The sequence below is a fragment of the Physeter macrocephalus genome, chromosome 8, assembly GCF_002837175.3.
Source record: "Physeter macrocephalus isolate SW-GA chromosome 8, ASM283717v5, whole genome shotgun sequence".
NCBI classification, from domain to species: domain Eukaryota; kingdom Metazoa; phylum Chordata; class Mammalia; order Artiodactyla; family Physeteridae; genus Physeter; species Physeter macrocephalus.
In genome coordinates this window covers 161,674,493-161,692,982 of record NC_041221.1, presented here as the reverse complement: position 1 = coordinate 161,692,982, position 18,490 = coordinate 161,674,493, and the positions used below count along the sequence as shown (strand labels likewise).

Sequence of the window (18,490 nt, the reverse complement as noted above, 5' to 3'; positions counted from 1 at the left end):
GCGGAGCACAGGCTCCGGACGCGCAGGCCCAGCGGCCACGGCTCACGGGCCCAGCCGCTCCGCGGCACTTGGGATCCTCCCGGACCGGGGCGCGAACCCGGTTCCCCTGCATCGGCAGGCGGACGCGCAAGCACCGCGCCACCAGGGAAGCCCCCACCCTATTAATTCTTGCCCCTCACCTTCCCTGCTGTCAGTTTCTCTGCCTGGAACACTTCTCAGCCCACTCCTAGTTCATTTTCTCTCCACCCTCCCAGGACTGGGTCAGCCTGGGACTTTCTCCACTCAGTCATCCTCAACTTCTCCAGCCCTTGGGGGTTTCCCCCTCCTCTAAACTTCGATAGCCCAATCCCTAAGTTGCAATTCAGCATCTCTGTGTGTTTTCTCCTGAAACGGCAAAGAGCGATAATAATAAAACACATCAATATCTACTTTAAATTTCCCACAGACTATGAAAAAAGGTACCACCATCATTATAACCATTATCAAACACTCCGTATAGTTGAAAGAAAGGAGGCTCAGGGCATTGAATCTACTTTCCCCAAAGCACTCGGTTAGCAAGGGTTCAGACTGGAACCCAACTTCCTAAACCAAATTCAGGGCTTTCTTCACTGGACTGCTCCAATGCCAGCGGGGCCCTTACAACGAGGAGCTGTTACAACTACCAGTCAGGTTTCCTGATCCAGGCGAACAATGCTCCTGGATGTATAAAGTTTCAATGAGTTATTATTTGGGTCAAGAAGGAACAGAGGCAGGGAATTGTGTTGATAACGCATGAAAAAGAAAACCTATCCCGAATGGATAATCCGCTCTCCTCATCACTGCTGCCCTTCTACACCAGAGTCCCCAAACCTTTTTCAAATCCCCACTGAAACTCATCTTTGAAGACCGCGCGCCTCCCCCCCCACCCCGCCCCGCCATCCCCCGCCACGGTCCCCTCGGCTGCCAAGACACAGGACGTGCTCAGGTCAGTTTCTTGATCACACATCTAAGTGCTGAGAAGAAGTGAGGCCTGGGGTGGGCCTGCTGAATTTTGAGTTCCTGTATCAGGAAAGATTCAAATGGATAGCCAAGTTTGCATGAAACAATAAAACTTCGTACGACCTTCAAAAGAAATACACCTGTGTGTGCTGGTGAGCCTGATGTGCATAAAAATAAAACAGCAGCAACTACTACCCCAAACCTTGCCAATGTCTCCATCACTGGCTTCCTTGCAGATTTCAGCAGCACCCAGGTGGGACCTGACTCAAATTGTAGCTCATTAGCACCGATGGAGAGAAGTTTAAGGGAAAGTGTGTCATAAACAACGGTAATCCAGGCTTAAGCGGGAGAAAGTGACCTTTCTCCCTTCCCGAAAACAAATCGCTGTTTCGGGCCACACTTGCCTGTTTTACTATTACTGGTTAATATGACCGGAGGCCGAAGATGCAGCTGTGACCCTGGGAAAAGGCTCCAGAGTCAGGCTGAACCTAATCCCTCATGTAATGAAAAACCTATTTCTATTTCTGAGGGCTCACTACTCTTCATACTGAAGAGCCTCATGCCTGTCACACATTTACTGAGGCTTATTACTCATCGAGACAGTGGGGCCCAGTTAGTATTTGGAATTATATTTTAAATCACACTTTTTCTCTTATTTATTTTAGGATTCCAAGGCTATGGTGAAAGCATGTTGGTGTTACTCTTGATGCGCTTTCAAACGCATTAAAGCCCCTAGTCGAAATTCTTTTCTACACAGAGAAACTTTACGCATATGTGGAAAATCTTCAGTCAAGACACTGGGGTCATCCCTGCGCGTGAGAACCTCAGGACCCCACGCGATCACAGGGTTCTGGGGAGAGATTTTCAGTCTCCCCACTCAGCATTAGACTAATCTTCCCTGGGCCACTGGCTTTACTGCCCCCTCTCACATCATGCTCTTTTCTTTGGCTGTCGAAGATAAGTGGATGCAGTCCCTGAGAATGCTGGGGACGGGGCTGGGAACAGATGGGCTAAAACTGCAGCCTCATCATCCAGTGGAAAAATAAGAACCGGCTTAATCTAAGGCAGAGGATTTTCTGAACTGACCATGAGGCTTGAGCTTCCGTTTATTCACTAGGCCAGTAGTGAACATGTGGTCGTTTCTTGTTCTACAGAAGCCAGTGAAAACGATAATTCTCTCTAGCTATTCATCTGGCCTCCTGCACCCTTTATCTTCCCAGGAAAAAATTTATATTCCTTATACACTACAGTTACTCAAAGGGATGCTTCCCCAGATTTTTTCTCTCTTGTGCATGCTTGCTTTTTCTTGTGGCGCTTACATTTTTCTCCCTCTGTCATGTTTTTCACATGCTTTGCCATTAGGGTCTGCCCCCAAGTTTTTCATGTGAAAGAAAATCAGCCACAGTTGGATCACGTTTGCACAATATAAAGAATCCTTTCCATTTCTCTGCAGTTCGCACCTAGTTACTTTTTACGTCTGGACTCTTTCTTTACATTTCCACCAAGAGAGATTCTAGATCAGCCAGGCCCTGGAAGAAAACCCCTGTGGTATATCCGACCTGGTAAATGAGTTTTGAAGGATGTGACAACAAGCCAAGAGCCCATTCAGTCTACTCTGGGTATCTTCTCAATTAGCCGGGTTTTTGTTTGTTTGTTTTGTTGTTTTGTTTTGTGATGTGGCAGGAAAACACAGGCACAGTAAAACTTTTAGTTAGGGATGAGGCAGCAGTAGTGTATGGTGAAGAAAGAATCACAAAGGGCGTGGGCAAAATTAGCAAGGGTACTCAGACATGCAATTACGAGAAGAGTTCAGGCTTGGCTTTCCTGTGATCTCTGTTTTCTCTTTTTTCTTCTTCTTCACGTTTTAACAGCATTCTCCCTGGGTGGGGTACATAGCTTGTTTAATGAATCCCTTAGTCATACATACATGACAAACAATTCTTCTTCTTCCTTTGAGATAAATTTAGTCACAGATATTTCGGGTCTGCTCTCCAATTTTCCTCTGACGTTAAAATAAGCCATCTGTATTTTCCTATGATAAGGATAGGATAGCACTGCTGGGTCAACTGACCTTTCGAAAAGGCTTTATTCCTGTCAGTTTTGATGAGAAGAATAAAATACCATGCAATTAGCATCTATATCCCTACAAAAGAAATAGAGATATGTCCTCCCAGAAGAGGCCCCAGCCTAGGCAGCACTTTCACCCCAATGACCTCCACCTAAAGAACCAAGGCGGCGGTGCACAAGAGTTGGGAAAAAGCCACAGATGGGCAGACTAGTACATTTTTAAAAAGCCTAAAATTAAATTAACTGTAATGTATGTATATTCCTTAAAAAAATTAAACTTGACAGAGCAAGCTAAATCTGGACTTGTCCCAAGGATACTTAAAGGTGGAATATGTATAGAGAGGAGAGGAGAGGAGAGGAGAGGAGAGGAGAGGAGAGGAGAGGAGAGGGGAGAAGAGAAGAGAAACAGAGACATTCATATCCTAGCAGATAAAAGCAAACACTGTGAAAAAGCAAACCTTTAGAAGCAGGATTGGAAGTTGTTTTCCTTAAAGTCAGACCAAATTTACATGTCAAAACAGTTCATTAAAATGTGCACATAATAGAAAGTGTTTCTGACCAGACTATTCAGGACAGTGTCTGGGGGAGTAGTGGTGTGTGGGAATCATTTACACACACGCCAACTAGAAGAGGTGACCTCCGGCCCCTTCTCTTTCACTGCCCCACTCTCTGTCCCCATACCGCCTGCCAGGACTTGGGCAAGTAGTGAGTGGCTATCAGCCTGGGCATATCCATGTCCTGTCCTAGACCAAGACCTGCCCAATGAGGAATTAGGAAAATTTCCTAAATGTTGGAAGTTCATAAATCCATTGAATTGGACTGGGAGCTAAATTGAAGGGTAACCTCAAATAGTCTCTACTGGATCTTTTTTTTTTTTTTTTTTAAACCATGAAGATTACAAAATAAGGCAAAGAAAAGATCTGATATAAAACAGTTCTCCTTCCTCATGTTGATTTTTGATCAAGATCGAAAAGAAGACTTTGGAGAATGCCCTCACTTGATCAAAAACAAATATCCTTGCCCTCTGGCTTCAAGGGTTATTCCAAAGACAACACTGTAAAGACAAAAGTGATTCCTAACCCCCAACTTTCAATGATGTCCTGGGAACCAACATTCACATTCATTCTTTCCGTCTCTTACATCACTTGCGGTAGCAGAGATGGTAGCAGAATTACATGGATATCAATTAGACACAAGGAGAGATAAACCAACCTTAGTGAGAAATGATTTTGTAGGAGGGAGGTGTTTTGAGAGGCCCCCCTTCATACACTGTATTTGAAATATAGATTGATGTTCATCATTGAACACATTACTCTCGTCTATTAGGCAAGAGCCTACCGTGTCTATAAATTCAATTTCCTTTACCATGGTAGCTTTCTGGTTTATTTGGATAAATGTTGAACTGTCTACTGTTATTTATCTAAGTAGCTCATGAGGGAACCAAAAGTCTAATGATGTAAGATGAGGTGGTGAAACAGCACCTCCAAGCAATTCTCAAGGATAGCTCTTCATCTCATTACCTTGCCTGGATGTATTGGCTGGAGAAATTGTGCAGAAGATTATGTGTAATTTGGTATGCTGGGTGTCATTGTTTCACCATACTTGTGTCTTCTAATTGTGCCGTGTTTTATCCTGCTTGATACATGGCACTTCACAGTTTGCACTGCTAGGTAACATTTCTAATTACGATTCACAGCTTCTTCTGCCTTGTTCTTCCTTCTCGCCTTAGTTTCATCCCACTTGTTTTATTATTTATTCTTCTTTCTTTGGCTCTTCACTTGTCACTGCTGTGGTCCCACAAAGTGTAAGCTTTTTTATTTGGGAGATTTATGGTTGTTAAAGTAACTTCAGGAGGAGATAATGCCTGCACTGGACAAAACCAGACTGCATAAAAATTGACGCAAATCTCCTCAGTTTCTTATTGTCAAAAGGTTAGAACACTCCACATTTCTAGGGGAAGAAAAGGATAGTTGAGCATTGATTCATACCGACGAGTTGATACAAAGCTTTTTAGTATAAAAGCTTCTGTTCCCTGTTGGATCTGGGAAAACCTGAAACTCAGATGCCTCTATCACTGTTTTATGTGTCTGATTAACATCATGGCACAGGTTGTGCAAAACATAACTTACCCAGGCTCTAAGCTTTTCTACTAACTGTACTATTTTACAGGGTTGCTTATGAGACTCTAGGTCTAGGAAACAATTTCAAGTAAAAATGTCCTAGAATCCGAGGCTCGTCAGCAGATTCCAACATACAGTGTGACCAGACGGTAACTCACCTAAATAACATTTCTTGCCCAATGGAAAAATATAAAATTAATGTAATAAATTTAAAATTAATAATACATAAAATTAATATACAAAGTTATAAGAATTTTTTCCATGGCAAAAAAAGTCTTTACCCCACAATTCTCTTGAGAGTCAGAAAGTCTACAAATCATCTTATGAAACACATGTACTCTAATTTGGCTAATACCCCAGAAGTCAATGTTTGTAAAATTGGGGGCATAAGGGAGACTTAAAGCCCATTTCCAAAATGCATCTCACTCAAGGGCACACTGAACTTCCTTGAAAGATGTCCTCTTGTTTATCATGGTCTGAAGAACAGAAAGCATTTGACACACTGCCTTTCCCTGTGGAATGTGACCAAGCCTAATCTAAACTTCATTAACGTGCCTCTAAAACGCTCACGGTGTAATGTAAGTAAGCAAACTGATAGAACTGCATCATGACTGCAAAGGCCAAAGCAAGGCAATATACCTTTCTTTTACAAAGATCAGAGTCCCTAAGGGGAGTGCTGAACATGTTTGCACAAACCTTCCCATAAATGACCTAACTCCAATGAAAACCCATCCCAAGGGAAGGAACTTCCCTAACGTCTGTGCAGACAGTCATGATAAAGAAATGTAAAGACTGGAGGCAAAGCTCCTCCCTTCTCAACCATAGCTCTGATTTTTAGGAAAAAAAAAAAAAAGAAAGAAAACGCCTTTGAAAGATGATACATGGTTATATATCTTATACCTTCCTTTCTCTCTCCAAGAATGCAGGATATTATTTTCTTCCGCAAAGCTCTTTTCTTATCAACATGTAGCTTAGGACTATTTTCTGAAACATTCTGATATTTACGTATTTATTTAAGGCTAGCAGTCAGTAAGATAAAAAATGAAATTAGTGGAACGTGCAATGCATTATCCTCTTTTTTATGGTAATATTAAATATGTTAATATAGCTGATGGACCATTTGCTCTCCTAATGCAGAGTATCTTATTATGTGACATCAATTTCATAAAAGATTTATTTGACGACAAAAGGGCTCAGGCAAAAATTCTGAGTGTCTATTGGTTTACAACCAAGATATGAATTTTCTCTAAAGGCATTTTCCATGAAGGACACAAGAAGTCTGGTTTAAGGTGACCTCAAGGGAAATACGAATGTTTTAAAAGTTTGCTTTGGGGTCAAGTTTCTGAGCTACACTGCTAAACAGGGCATTGCAGAGCACAAAAGATTCTGTATGGCTTGTGTACACAGACCTAATTCACCATATAATAGCTCCTTTCTCTACTTGCTGCTTTGTAGCAATTGCTTTCATTTCTTAGCACGTCCTCATTTACAGAGAAGCAGCCAGCAGACTTTCAGATTTATGCCATTATTTGCTTCTTCACCTTGAACTCCAACTGAATCCTGCTACACTTTTGTAATGTGAGTGCCAAACCGTGGTCGTGTGCCAGACACAAACACTTCCCAGTTTCACTCAGCTAGCTCTCTTGATTTCAGGGAATCACAGGTGCCTGCTAGAGGGTTTCAGTGTGGTACTTACACAGCCCACCTAACTTAACTGTTCCTTTGGCTAAACACTTTCTCGCGTGGAGACGCAATTTGGGAACAGAGGCAATTACAACATCAGGGAACCAGCAACTTCCCTTGACATGGGGAACGAGCAAAACTAGGAATCAGGGATTCTGGGTACTTGACAAATGCCCTCCACAAATGGTTCAACTCAGCCCTAACCCTAATTAGCATTCATTAACTCAACAAATATTTATTGATTGCTTACAAGGTGCTAGGCACTGTTTTGAGGATACAAGGACCCGAGGACCTGTTCTAGGCTTCTCACTGGACCTGCCCTAGGAGTATGGTAACCAATACAATAATTACAATAACTCCTTCTAGTTGAGCTTTGATTGTATGCCAGGTACCACCATATTTCACCAGTTCTAAGATTCAAATTTTGTTCACATTTTCACATCTCTGGAATCAGAATGCTCCTTCAAAATTAGTGTTTTCTTACAACTGAGGCTGGCCAGGCAGCACACTGGTCTGCTGGTGTGACTGTGGACCTATCTATCCACAGGGCTGTATATCAATTCAGGTGGTCTGTGTCTACCTCCTTCTAAAAATACATATTATAAATGCTAAGGAATCATGCCATATTTAACTGATAACCTTTTCTCTCCTTGGGGATACGAACAATAATGACACTTCTCATACACGATGACATACTGGATTTGAAGAAAATTGTATGCATGTATCATTTCAGGGAATACTTGAAGCATCTTTACAAGGTAGGAGTTATCCCTGTTTTCTTGTATGGGAAACTCAGGTGCAGGGAGATTAAACTGCAAGCCCATAGTCATATGGCTTTTAAGTATATACATCAGAATTTGAACCCAGGTCTCTCTGACACCAAAGCCCAAGTATGTACTTTCCATTACAACAAGCTGTTTCTTTTGTAATTACCAAGGCCGGGCGAGAACCTCTGCAACTGTGTTATAGGTAAAATGTAGAATGAAATAATACCTACGTACAGTACATTCAAAGCTGTGCCGAGAATCTTAAATCATGAAACAAGTACAAATAAATGAACAAATGAAAGACTTAGGAAATGGGGATCTGTGTGCTTGGTGACCACCCTAAGTGATCCAGACAAATAAACGGAGCGTGTGGAGACAGAGACAACAATGTCTCATTACTGCTTCAGGACCAATGACTACTAGAGAGAGAACTGCTACAGAGGAAGTCCACGACAGAACTGAATGGTGACTCAAGGGACAGATAGGTGGTGGACACTCCATCCTCATCCACCCGACATGTACTTCGTGGAGGCACAAAGTCCTGGGCTGGCAGATGATAACAGTATCCCATTTCCTTACTGTGGTCCTTGGGAACCTGGGGTATAGCACTTACTCCCTCCTTCCTGGTTTTGCATTAAGATGCTCTATTAAGTTGGAACCAAAAATTGTGTCCTCCTTCTCACTGATCAAGTCCACCCATGAGGGTGGAAAGCCCTGTATTGGCCGACTAGCTTGATTTCTTACTTTTTTTTTTTATTGAAGTGTAGTTGATTTACAATGTTGTGTTACTTTCAGGTGCAAAGTGATTCAATTATATATACATATATATATTTATATGTACATATCCTTTTTCAGATTCTTTTCCCTTATAGGTTATTACAAGATATTGAATATAGTTCCCCGTGCTATACAGTAGGTCTTTGTTGTTTGCCTATTTTGTATGTAGTAGTGTGTATGTGTTAATCTCAGACTCCTAACGTATCCCTCCATCTGACCCCTGACTACTTTGATTTCTGACAGGCACCTTGGGGAGGAAAGCGAAAACACTTCCGTCCCCTCAGAAGAGGAACTCATCTTTTCTGATTGTCAAATGTGAGATACAAATGTTGCCACGTGGTGGCTAGGTGATGAAGACCTAGCTAATGACTTAATTGACTTTCCGCAAGTCGACAGACCCTCTGAAATCAGGTATACAATTAGGAAATGGCAGTCCCACTCCCAGAGACGCACCAGTGTGGAGACACTGACAGGACTTTATTATCTGGTTAAGAGCACATTAGCATATCTATTAGATAAAAAGTCTGCTACTAACATGGAATGGGTAACATAACTGGGTCCCCTGACTTACTTGTGGGCAGTTCTCTTTTTCTCTGTGTGGTTGACTGTGCGGTTGGACCGTCTGGGGCCAGGGAATTGGGTGGAAATGTTATTTGCCGGATCGTTCAGACATCATCATTAGCATTTTGCCCTTCAGATAATGGGAGATAAATATATAATCTGGAATTCATACAGGAGGGGAAGGTTTAGTGTTTCTCTGGATAGTCAAAGAGCAGTGAGTTTGAAAGAGAGAGCTGACATTTTTCCTAGGCTCTGTCCTCATGAAGGATGCCAGGTTAAACTGACTGTTCTCATCAGTTTCTGTCATTTTCTTTATGTTTCCCCCCAAACCTGCTCTATTCAGCAAGATGGGAATACACAAAATAGCAGCTGAGAACGCAGGATTCATCAGCGGGAGTCTCAACACATCAATTTCCAAGTGTAGCAACTTTAAACACATTGTAGGCTTTTAGTTTCCATAGAAAATAATCTCTCATTGTTTTCAAAAGAAACTGAAAGCACCCCAAATTACCACACTTGTAACATCCTGACATGTTGATGGCCCGCGTTCTTCCCAGATCAAAGTGAGACTGGCAGAAGACGGAGCGGTGAACTGCTTACTTAAAACATAGTATTTCATATTTGTCAGGAATTACTGTAGTGAAAAGAGACAAGGTGACTTTCTAACACATATATATATATATTAGTTTGGCAGGGATCTGAAGAGCTAAAAACTAATTTAGGATGACATAAATGCTCTTATCTTCCTCTCTGCCACCCTTCCTTTCCCAGCCACGTGAAGAGTTTTTGACAGAAGACTTGTTTTTAACTCAGGGGTGACGGTCTGAATCCTGTGTCATGCTGAACTGTTCTGTTGACGCTCAGCTTAGAATTTTGAGGATTGTCTGCATTTAAATAGCAAAGTCATACACTGCAAGCATCTTTCTTCCTTGATGGGGGGTAGCCCTGCAAGAACGTTGGTGCCTTTTAAGGCAATGAGATCTAGCCAATGTTAACCTGGGACAAGAAAGCAATGATGTCATTCAGGGACCCAGCATTGTTACGACCCGTTAGAAAACCTCAACAAACTAGGCATCAGGCACTGAGTCATCTTTAAAAACAGGCAATGGTTTTGCAGAGACACCTATGGTAACTGAAGACTGAGGACAAGTGAGTATGTGGCAAAATTCCTAGGCGATTCTACTCCATCCATGAGTTGGGGCAGTGTTTCAAGCAGTCTGTTGGGATGGAAATTTTTATCTTATAGAAAGTTTTTTTTAAAGAGAAAAGGGACTTGTTTTTTCTACTTTTGGTTTGGGTCAAAAATCAGATGTAATTATTCATTATGTAATGGGATTGCAGGCAATCACCTGCTCCATTTACAGTGGACAGATGTGTGGACTCTTAGCCAATTTGATAGCATTATGTTTTTGTTTGTTTGTTTGTTTTCTTTTCTTTTGGTAAAGGTGGAAACACTCTGAAAAGGTACTCTTAGGAAAAGAACAGTAATACAATCAGACGGGGGTCGGCAAACTCTGGCAACGGCACATGGAGCTAGGGGAGAGTTTTACATTTTAAACAGTTGAAAAAAATCAAAAGAATAACATTTCATGACGCAGGAAAAGTACATAAAATTCAAATTTCTGTGTCCATAATTAAAGACGCCTGGAACGAAGCCATGCCCATTTGCTTACACACCGTCTGTGGCTGCTCTTGAATTACAATGGCGAAGTTGAAAAGTTGTAACAGACTGTATGACCCACAAAATCAAAAATATTTACTATCCGATTCTTGACAGAAAAAGTTTTCTGGTCTGTGTAATAGAAGATATTTGGGAAAGCAGAAATATGAGGACAGGTTAGGAGACCAAGGAGATGTGGCTTTTGTACACTTTGTTAGAAGACGATTCAGGAAGGCGGGGAACCAACTACTCTCCCTTGCTGATAACGACAGAATTAGGTAAGGTGAATTGATGCTACAAAAAGGATGACTGAGGCTTTATGCAGTATTTGGGAAATAAGGCTAACTGTGATGTTTAGTAGAGAGCAGTCAAGGGAAAGATGTTAGACTAGGCATCAGGAGACCAAGCGCCTAGGCCTGGCCCTGCAACTAACTAGCCATGTGACTTGAGACCCTCTGGGCCTGAGCATCGGTTCTTGTCAAATGATTGTAATACGCCCATTTCATTTTCTGCTAGAGTGTATGTTGGGGGCTGGGGTATGGTTCAGATTTAATAGTAATATAAAAGTGCTTTAAATGGAAAAGCTTACAGTTCTAAACAAATAGAAGGCTCTAACCAGTTACCGTATGTACCCTATAAGGATAAAAACATGGTAGAGTTGGCAAAAAACAGGTGAGAAACACTACGCTGGTTACATGATTTAGAAACTTAGGGATCCAGAGGGATTTCTGGTGTTGCAGGCAATGAAAGTACTTGAGCTGCCCAAGGATAACAGACAACTTCCTGAGCCGGAAGCTCTCTCGCGTTTCACAGCCAAATTCTTCTAAACCCGTCTTCCCTAGGAACCATTTGGGCCAGGGGCTGAGTAACGCACAAAATAGTCCCCTAGTGGTTTGTGCAGCTTTTCAGAGGAATTCATTTTAGGATGTTCGGTACACTGGGAGAATTTGGCCTCGGGAGAATCTGCTGGAAGAGTGTATCATAAAAGATCTCTGACCTCAGCTGTGTGAACAGGAACTGGGGGACCTCTCCTGAGCTGGTAAAGGCTCACGTCTTCCGTTTTGCCAGAGGGCTGGTGTTATGCTGATTTACACCCACCCACAGGCTGGGTCTATGGAAGAATTTGTCATGCGGCTGAACATTTCCAAATTGCTCATTTCTGGAAAGACTTCATGCAGGTTTCAACATGCAAGGAAGATAACTTGGCCTATTTGTCACAGTTACTGGCAGGCCTGAACCCAGTGCCTGTCCATAAATGTCCTGCAGTAGATGCTTCAATTTCAGGACCTGTCATGTTCTAGTGGAACACAGGGCCATGTACGAGCCAGTGTGGGCTCAGACCTTAAAAACTTCGGCCTCCTTAACAGGAAGGCTTTGATTTTTATGTTGTCCTTCTGTTCTCCCTGATGGCTTGTCTTCTAGGTAGGCACAATCACGTGTTGCTCCTGACGGCACTTTTCTCTGTGTTTTCAACGCACTGTTTGTGTCCCTGCAGCTCCGTAATAAATAATATACTGCCTTTCATCTTTAAAGTGATTTATACACGTTAATTAAGCCTCAGCATACTTTGGAGTTTCTGAATGGTAATAACCATCATACTCCCAGGTTTTACTTAGGAAACCAAGACCCAGAAAGAAAACAACTTTGTTAAAGCTGAGGAGAAAGGGATCACTGGGGTCAAGATCAGCCCTCCAGATCGTGACCCCCTCACCATGCTTGCAGACCCATCATCACCTCTGGAGAGTAGCCCTATAGCCCTACATGCACCACCACTACTGCTGGGTGAATCAGCCCATTCCATCGCTCATTTTGAGTCATAAACAATTCTTCAGTACTCCAGGGTCGAAGCATAATCTTACCTAAAGCATACATAATAGGAAATGATGGATTATAAACTAATAAGCCATCCTAAGATGCTTGGGTCCAGCTTCCAGTAGCCTCCAGACTGAGGATAAATATGTTTCCTAATCCATCATTTACAAGTTACACACCCAATTAAAACATTAAACTCTAGTTACAGGGTTTTCCATGACCACCCTACAGAAAGCTATTATATTTTAACTACCAAGCTCGATAAATCAGGCACTAGCCGTCTATCTCTCTCCTGCGAGTGGAGAAGGAGGTACACAAGGGACGGTACTGGCAGAGGCAGGCAGTGCCTCAGTTTCTATATCTGGGCTCCCCATGGTGCCCACCGGCCCAGCAGAACATTAAGCCTGAGAGGTGATGTGAGAGAGAAGGGAGGGCTTACACTGGGAGAAAGGGCAAAACCAGAAAGGTTAGGGTTGGTTTTTATTTTCCCTCTTGTAAATGGGAAGGGTTTCAGCATAAGTGTTACGAGCTGATTTAGAGCCGGTCTCTTTTTGCTGCTGTTTTATAGGTTTGCTTTGCAACGTGGCACAGCCAAACTGGGGAGGCCTGACCGAGCAGCCCTGAGACCAAGCCAGAGCCATCAAGTGTTTCAAATAAACTTTAACAAATGTCACGGTGGCCTCGGCCTGGGCCAGGAGATCTGCCGCTAGCAAGTTCAGGTGGCAAAGTAGCAGTGCTGAGGGCACTTCGTTGTGGCCAGGAGCTGCGAGCAGGCTTTGTGTCTAGCCCAGGATGCTCAAATGCATGGGGCACCCTGTCCCTGAACTCTTGGCATCTGCTGCTTCCCAAAGTTACAAGGCCACATCCCACGGATGCAAATCAACATCCTGGCATTCAAAGACACCCCAGCAACTTCACCAATCTGCTATCCTAAGTCATACCCTGAGCTCCCACTCAGAATCACAGCTTGGGTGGGAGGTGAACCTGACTCAGATTCAGCAGCATGTGAGATGAGAGTTGAGGCTAAAGGGACAGAGGCAAAGGAGGGGACTTGGGCAAGATCCACTGGGTCTGGGTGACCTGATTCCCTATGAAGACCTGGTTGGGCGCTCTAGCCTCTCTATCCTGTTTCTGTTCTCCAGCTCTAAAAATCATCTAGCTACTTTGGCTTTCCATCCAATCATGATGTTCTAGGCATGCTGATTGCTTTTCTTCTTCTATTTGGTTTTTGTCTGAAGTTAACCAATGCTGCGTGAATTTCAGAGCACAGACCTGGGTTAAAAATCCAAGATGGAGGAGACCAGAAGGCTACTTGAGGAGTGAGGGATGGGTGGGCAGGAATGACAATTTTCAACTTATCTCCAAGAGAGAATACAGTAAGGATGCTTAATTTCACTTCTGATAAATGTCATTTAGAATCATGAAGGAGAAACTCATCAGATGGAAATGGATTTCAGGAGGAAAAAAGCACTCCCATCCATCACTCATTTTTACATCTTTCAGGAGCCAACAAGCCAACGGTACAGACAACAGAGGCCCTCTACATTCACAAGTCGGCGACATTGCCCCCACCTGCTCACAGCTGCCCTGACTTACCTATGAAGTACGCCAGCAGGATGGCCAAGAGGAGGGCCGCAGCGATGGCCGACAGGGCGGCACATTTCCAGCTGCAGTATTTGGAGGGCTTCTTCAGCTTGAAGGCCTTCCTGGAGAAGGTATTCCGGGGCAGCAGGCGGGGTGGTGGTGTGTAAACGGTTCCTGAGGTCAAAGGGTATCCCGGAGAGGAGCTGCTAAACAGGGGTGTGCTTCCCGAGGATGTCTTAAAGAGGAAGTGCCTGCCAGGGAAAGGAAAAGGGTCAGGATCCACATCGTGGCTATCGAGGACCATCCAGCTGCTTTTTTTCCCCCACGCTGCTTTCTATAGCACTAATATAGTCCTGATTATCTACCCAACCCTGTCATGGGCAAAGGGGCGAACGTTACATTTGATGGTGACATAAACTCATTCCATAAACTCACATCATTTCATGTTTTCACATATATAAACTAATTCCATAAACTCACATCATTTCATGTTTTCACATATACCTCTGGATTTTATCTTCCACAATAATCCTGTAACATATGCAAAGCAAATATGGAAACTGAGTTACTGTTGCTCACTCAGAAATGCTGGCCATGATGATGGTGAAGATGATGCTGAGCTCTATCAGGTATTAGGACCTATTATTTAAAGGCACTTGAAGAACAGACTTGTGGTTGCCAAGGGCCGGGAAGGGGTAAGGGAGGGACAGGGGAGGGAAGGAGTGGGAGTTTGGGATTAGCAGATGCAAACTGTAATATATAGGATGGATAAACAACAAGGTCCTACTGTATAGCACAGGGAACTATATTCAATATCCTGGGATAAACCATAATGGAAAAGAATATATGTATGTATAACTGAATCACTTTGCTGTACAGCAGAAATGAACACTGTAAATCAACTATATGTCAATCAAAAAAAAAAAGAAAAAAAAAGGCACTTGAAATAGATTGTCACAACTATTTACAAACTAAATATTATAATATCCCCATTTAAGATATGAGAAATCAGGCTTGGCAAAGTCAAGCAACCGTTCAAGGATTTAAACCCCGAGCTCTGTCTTATACTGAAGTCTGTGCTCTTAAGTGTCATCCTATACTGTCTCTCTTGAGCCTTCTTTATGGGCTGTTTACCCCTTTCACTTGCCTCCTGTTCTGAGACCTCCTCTCTAGGTCATTTTTTATTTTCTGCATCCTTTTTTTTTTTTTTAATTGAAGTATAGTTGATTTACAATGTTGTGTTAGTTTCAGGTATACAGCACAGTGATTATATACATACATATCTATATGTATGTATATGTGTATATATTCTTTTTCAGATTATTTTCCATTACAGGTTATTACAAGACACTGAACATAGTTCCCTGAACTATACAGTAAATCCTTGTTGTTTATTTTATATATGGTAGTATATATCTGTTAATCCCAAACTTCTAATTTACCACTCCCCACCCCTTTCCCCTTTGGCAACCACAAGTTTGCTTTCGAGATCACAGTTCTTTCTTTGGAAATATCTTTGTCTGCCAATTGAACAAGGTGCCCCTTGTCTAGAACTATGGTAGGTCAACAGGATAATGCGCTGTACTGTTGACCCTTAATAGAACCCTTCCTCAGGGGTCAGGAGACTGTCACTCTAAGGGCACAGCAAAGACCATCAATTCTCCCACAACAGATTTTCTCCCTCTTACGTGTGCCATTTACGAAACTTCAAAGGTGCTGTGCCACACCTTGTTTAAAATGACGACTCGTCTTCTAGAAAATATCTAGTGGATTTCAAAGCACGGGTTCAGCACAGTCTACAGTCTGAGCAGGCGGAGGCTGGGGTCTGTGTCTTATTTTGTACCTTGTTCACCTTTATGGTCCCCGGACCCAACGCCAGTTCAGCATGTAGGGGCAACTTGAATGAATAAATGAAGCTCCCTCATTGTTTTACGAATTTACTCAGTTTCAATTCTAAGATTTTATTTTATTTTATATTTTTTTGCGGTACGCGGGCCTCTCACTGTTGTGGCCTCTCCCGTTGCGGAGCACAGGCTCCGGACGCGCAGGCTCAGCGGCCATGGCTCACGGGCCCAGCCGCTCCGCGGCATGTGGGATCTTCCCGGACCGGGGCACGAACCCGTGTCCCCTGCATCGGCAGGCGGACTCTCAACCACTGTGCCACCGGGGAAGCCCCCAATTCTAAGATTTTTTTAAATGTTATACAGGTATTTCCTTTCCCTTCAACTTTTCATTAGGTGCAATTGTATTTATGGACCACACACACTGTGTATCATAATGCTAAATGTTTTACTTGAAACTAAATCTCACGTTGACCCTATGAAGTGAGTACTATTTTTACCTTAGTTTTACAAACAAGAAAACCGAAGCCCAGAGTCAGCATGCGGTGTCACTGGGCCTTAAACTCCGGTCTGCCTGATGCTAAAAGCTCTAACAGGACTTACTACTACACCACATTCTCCTTGCATATGGTGGTTAGCAGGCTTTCCCAGTGGGATTCTGAGGCAAGATCGCTGTCCTTACAAATATTTGTATCTTGGCTGCTTCCAGATAAAACTTTGAAAGTATTTTAATCCTTGACAAAGATCAAAGGAGCCTGAGATCACTGACAACCATGTCAGAAAATGAGTATCTGATTAGTGAATTATTTAGCATGGCTAACATCAAAATAAACAACCGATACTTAAAATTTTATTTGTGCTGTAAGAATGTTCAATGATCTGAACACAGCCAAGAGGTTTGATTCTATAAATAAGGTCTGTAATCCTGTCCAACATATGTCTTTGAATGCTCCTGATAAAAAGAGCGTTTGGAAGGGGAGGCAGTAGGCGTTGTGTCTAAAGGAGGCACTTTGGAGCAAGATTCATCTGGATCAGAGTCCTGGCAGCGCCATTCCTGGACGAGGAAGCTCACGTAAGTTACCTGACACTGTTCTTGACAGCCTCCATCTCCTCATCAGTAAAATGGAGTAAAGTGGGAGTAATGATAGCACAGGTTGTTGTACGGATTACACACCATCATGTAGGACGTGCACTTAACCAAGGGTGTGTTTCATCGTAAGGGCTCGATGCCCTACAAATAGCATTGATTCTTAATTCTTCAGAGAACATAAGGAGCCTGAAACATGAGTTTTACATTTAAAGCTTGACAAATGTTGAGCAAACACCTGAAGAGTTCTCCAAATCACTAAATATAATAGTCCACTGCCTTATAATTAAGCTAGAACATGTACACACCAGAAAGCCAGGGTGGTGGAAGAACTCTGGGATTTGACTTAGAACTACTTCAAGTTTACCTCTTGGACAATTCTCCAAGAGTGGGTAGTGAAAATAGGGAATCAAACTTAAAAGGAATATACAGACATTGTAAGCCATCATTGATGAGTGTTTATAAATATACAAACACCAGTTTTCACTCCAGCAGAGATCTCACCCATTCCCCTGGCTTCAGCCATCACTGATGGGGCTGGAGTCCCCAGATCTCCATTTCTAGCTCAAGTTCTTTCCTGAGACCCACATTCCAATTGTGTATTGGGCATCTCTTCCTCTACATTCCTTAACTCTCTTGAGCAAGTTACAACCAAACATGGACTCTTTTCCTTCCCCTCCCCAGTCACACTCCTCCTGACTCCTGTTATTCACGGTCGTCTAGGACACAATTGTCATCTTCACCTCCTCCTTTCCCTCATCTTCTCCTACACGACGGGTTAAAGATCCCTTTCATTTTATTTCTGAAAACTTCTCCCACCAACCCTCTCCTTCATTCCTCTGCTACTTCTCTTCCCAAACCACAAATTCCATCATGCCCTCACTTATAAATCCCTAGGGATTCTCCAGTACTTAGAAGAGGAAACCCAAATCTCAATACGCGACCACACTCTTACAACCACTACTCAGCCTTTTTATCCTCATCTCCAACCTTATGCTTCCAGCTCCCATGAACTCCATACTTCAGCCACACCAAACAGACACGGTGTTCCTTAACTAGTCTGTTCATGCCACTGTGCCTTTGTGGATGATGTGTAATGCTTTCTGGAATGGCTTTTCTTGTTCTTTCCCACCCATCCCACCCCACCCAACTCCTACTCACCTGCCAATGACCCACCTCGGAAACCTATTCCAACATTCCCCCCAACCCCAAGCACCCCATCACTTTGTGCACTCAAGAAGCTCTTTATATACTTGTTTATATATATATGTGTGTGTGTGCATATATATACATATGTATATACAAACAATACTTATATAAATAATATATAACATATTATATACTATGTTATGTTATGTAAATATGTTTAATGTGTCTGTCCCAAACCAAATTTACACTTGACAGTGGTATTACTATCTTGGTACTTCCAGAATCTAAACATCAGGGCTTCAACCTCAGTCATATTTGTGGGATCAATAAACTGAAAACAGGAATGTTTTAGCAACATGAGAGAAACCACAAGATGAAGATTAAGAAGTTTAATTTGACTTTAG

The 18,490-nt window shown here is 42.7% G+C and overlaps 1 protein-coding gene across 1 annotated transcript in view; it reads right to left on the bottom strand.

Annotated features, from left to right (window-relative positions):
• TENM2 (teneurin transmembrane protein 2) overlaps positions 1 to 18,490 on the bottom strand; it is a 554,076-nt gene that overhangs the window by 285,612 nt on the left and 249,974 nt on the right. The window contains exon 4 of the mRNA XM_055086878.1: positions 14,022 to 14,260. Coding sequence (XP_054942853.1) covers positions 14,022 to 14,260 — 239 coding nt within the window. The remainder of the gene's footprint in view (positions 1 to 14,021; positions 14,261 to 18,490) is intronic.